Here is a 4,251-nt window from a genome sequence, read left to right on the forward strand (position 1 = left end):
ATGATGATGATGATGATGATGATGATGATGATGATGATGATGATGATGATGATGATGATGATGATAATAATAATAATAATAATAATAATAATAATAATAATGATGATGATAATAATAATAATTTTGAATTTTGGCACAAGGCCAGTAATTTCGGGAGGGGTAAGTCGATTACATCGACCCCAGTGCTCAATTGGTAATTATTTTATCGACCCCGAAAGGACGAAAGGCAAAATCGAGCTCGCCGGCATTTGAACTCAGAACGTAAAGACGGAAAGATCGCTAAGTATTTTGATCGTCGTCAGCTCACCGTCTTAATAATAATAATAATCCTTTCTAATATAGGCATAAGGCCTGAAATGTGGAGGAGGAAGATTGTCGATTACATCGACTCCCGTACCCAACTGGTACTTATTCTGTCGATCCCAAAAGAATAAATGGCAAAGTCGACCTCGGCGGAATTTGAACTCAGAACGTAGCGACGGGCGAAATACCGCTAAGCATTTCGTCCAGCGTGTTAACGATTCTGCCAGTTCGCTGCCTTAGAAGAAGAAGAAGAAGAAGAAGAAGAAGAAGAAGAAGAAGAAGAAGAAGAAGAAGAAGAAGAAAAACGGTCCCCTTTGGTCATGACTGACCACGGGATTGCACCTAGAAAGTACCCCTCCTAGGCACAAGTCCGGGCAAGGTTGTTTATGGAAGACCAACAGTAGCCCATGTATACCAGTCTCTCCTCTCCACGCCACCAATGTTAGCCAACGAAAAGGCAAAGACCGATACAGCTTGGCACCAGTGACGTCGCAACTTGAGTGAACTGGAGCCACGTAAAATAAAGCGTCTTGTTCAAGAACACAACATACGGTCTAGTCCGAGATTCGAACTCTCTCTCTCTCTATATATATATGCGTGTGAAGGCGCATGGCTCAATGGTTAGAGCATCAGGCTCACCTGTTGTAAATTTCTCCAGTTATTATGTCATTCAGTTTGTTTCTTTCATCAGATACATACCTTTTTGCCTTTGCTGGTAGAAACTTTAATTCGGTCTTTCAGATCGATTTTATTGCCAATCAGTACAATGGGTACTGGTTCCAAATGATTATGACTGTGTGATATTTCCTACAGAGAGAAAAAGAAAATCGAAATAACAGATTAGATCGATTATTGACTTTTAAAATTGATAGAAGAGTACAGTCTCAATCAAGCCCACTTCTTGGAAAAGAAAAGGAGAGAAAAATACAGGTGATAATCATATGTTCATGCTAACCTGTAGACAGACGATAGAATGGAACCTGACTAATGACAGCCGATGTCGGGAACTCACCCTCAAACGGTATTTCAACAACAGACCTATGTATCTGTAAATTCAACAAGAAAGAAAAAGAAAAAAAAAACTCTCCCTAGGCTTCTAAAAACTTGGCCATTAACACACTTTCAAACAGTTGCAGTAAAACTATGTCAGCAACCAGATTGTGGTGGTGCAAAGGAAATTATGACACCTCAAAGTATAAATGAAAAGAATTCCTCTTTTATTACGTACAAAATTACAGGGTTATATATACGTGTGTGTGTGTGTGTGTGTGTGTGTGTGTGTGTGTGTGTGTGTGTGTATTCTTTATTTTTTTACTTGTTTCAGTCATTTGACTGCGGCCATGCTGGAGGACCGCCTTTAGTCAAACAAACCGACCCCAGAACTCCAGCTTTTGAGAGATAAATATGATTTAATATACACAGGATTTAAATGCGAGCTACTATTAGTTTTATATGCCTTTGAAAATACAATGATCCGACAAACTTGTTTAGTATGCTGTGTATTTCCAAGCAGTGGTTCGAACTCAATATACAACATAGCTGTTCTTTGAAAAAAATGAATAAAAAGATAAATAAATAAATAAAAAGAAAGAACGTGAAAGGACGAGAGGTAAAAAGAAAAGAAAAGTAGGATGAGAAAAAAAATTGAAAAACGAAGAAAGAAATGATAGACACAGAAGCCCTTCTCGAGAATGGAGTAAAGGGATTCGACTTTTGTTTAACAGAAAGATTTCCCAACATCATCATGCAATACTGACCCTAATACATGATATGGATTTAAACATTTCTACGCATCCGAAACACACCATACAGAAAAAACAAAAACAATCAAAAACGATTATTAAAATATACTTTATAAAATGCAAGCATTTGAAACTGCGTCAACAAAATATTGGTAATGAAATGCAAGCATAGACACACACACATACTCACACATACATAAATATAAATAAACTGATAGGTAGATATACATACATAACATACATAGGCGTGCACACACATAAACACGCACGTTTATATAATCACACATTCACATAAAATATAGAGAAGCGATTCTCGGAAAAGAAGAAGAAGAAAGAATGAGGAAGGGAAGAAGGAACGGAATGAGAAGAGATAAACAGAAAAGAACGATAGAGCGGAAACGAGGAAGAAAAGAGAGAGAGAAAAAGAAGTATGGAGAAACAAAAGAAGGAAGAGAAAGGAATCGTAGAACGAAAGTAAGACACAAAAGAAAGCTATAAAAAAGAAAAGGACAGAGTACGAAAAGAAAGAAATATAAGCAATAAAGTTGAAAGATAAAACAAGCAAAATAAAAAAAATTGAATGAAACAAAGAAGAAAGATAACGAAATAAAGAAAACTTAAAGACATAAGAAAATAATAAAGAACTCATTATTTTACAAGCAATTAAAATAACGAACGAATATTAAATGAGAAAAAAATAATGAGGCTACATAAATACGAAACATTGTCATCACAGCGACTATAAAATCCTTTAACAAAAGCACAATGAGTAAAATTTATAAGGAAAACGCGGATGGAGTCGTTTATCATTAGTATTGTGAAAAGCGCGGAGTGACTGAGTTGATATCGTAGTGTATTGGTACCTATTTTATCGACCAAAGGAAGATGAAAACCGTAGTGGACTTTGAAGGAGTTACTATTTCTGTCAGTATCTCTCCGTTAACATCGTTAATGATTTCTAGCATTGGTCCAAGTCCGGAGATTTGCAACGGAGAACTGTGTCCGCGTAACGTTTCTTTACTCATTGCCTGCCACCAATCCAAGCGTGCCTTCATCTTGCACCTCTCACGTTTGCTCTGTTTGTTTGTGTGTGTGTCTCTCTCTCCCTCCCTCTCTTTCTTTCTTTCTTTCTTTCTTTCTTTCTTTCTTTCTTTCTCTCAATCACTCTGCATCAATTTTTATATTCACTCGTCTCTCTATATGCTGTGAAGCGTGACCGGATATCAACCAACCAAGTAACCAACCAACATTTACATCGGCTATTATTATTATTATTATTATTATTATTATTATTATTATTATTATTATTATTATATAGAAGGCGGTGAGCTGACAGAATTGTTAGGACTCCAGGAAAAATGCTCAGCGGCATTTCGTCCGTCTTTACGCACTGAGTTCAAATCCGCTGAGGTCGACTTTGCCTTCCATTCTTTCTAGGTCGATAAAATAAGAATCAGTTGAGCAATGGGGTCAATGTAATCGACTTATCTCTTCTTCCGAAATTGTTAGCCTTCTGCTAAAATTTGAAATCATTACCATTACAATTATGAAAGCGGTGAGCTGGCTGAATCGTTAGCACGTCGAGTGAAATGCTTGGTGGTACTTCGTCCGTCATCACACCTTCTCAGTTCAAATTCCGCCGAGGTCGACTTTACCTTTCATCTTCCGGGGTCGATAAAATAAAAACGACCAGTTACGCACTGGGGTCGATGTAATCGACTAGTCCCTCCCCGCCTCCCCCAAAAGTTTCAGGCGTTGTGCCTATAGTGGAAAGGATTATTATTACAATTATTAAATAGAGATACTTTACGACATAGGTATATGAACATGAAGTTACACAAAGCTAAAACGTTTGTTACACTGCATCTTCACTTCTGAAACATCAATAAACATATGGAACAACAAATAACTTACCTTTCGAGCAATCTTAAGCGTTTTAAAGGAAAACAAAAACAAACATTAAACATTAAACATTAAACTGTCATGTCGGACACCTTCTGTTATTTTTTCTTTTTTTTTCGTGTGAGTAAACTTCAAATTGAAATCAATAAAAATAAGTGAATGATAATTTGTATTGTCAGAGTCACGAAGTGAGCTCAGTTTTTCCCTCTGATATTTCTTCTTCATTCATTCGCTTTTTTTATATATATATAAATTCGCTTATATGTATCTCTCTCTCTCTCTCTCTCTCTCTCTCTCTCTCTCT

The 4,251-nt window shown here is 36.6% G+C and overlaps 1 protein-coding gene across 1 annotated transcript in view; it reads right to left on the bottom strand.

Annotated features, from left to right (window-relative positions):
• LOC106876381 (ras-related protein Rab-13) overlaps positions 1-4,251 on the bottom strand; it is a 44,812-nt gene that overhangs the window by 1,248 nt on the left and 39,313 nt on the right. The window contains exon 6 of the mRNA XM_014924894.2: positions 1,003-1,110. Coding sequence (XP_014780380.1) covers positions 1,003-1,110 — 108 coding nt within the window. The remainder of the gene's footprint in view (positions 1-1,002; positions 1,111-4,251) is intronic.

Source organism: Octopus bimaculoides, chromosome 14 (assembly GCF_001194135.2).
Source record: "Octopus bimaculoides isolate UCB-OBI-ISO-001 chromosome 14, ASM119413v2, whole genome shotgun sequence".
Taxonomy (NCBI): domain Eukaryota; kingdom Metazoa; phylum Mollusca; class Cephalopoda; order Octopoda; family Octopodidae; genus Octopus; species Octopus bimaculoides.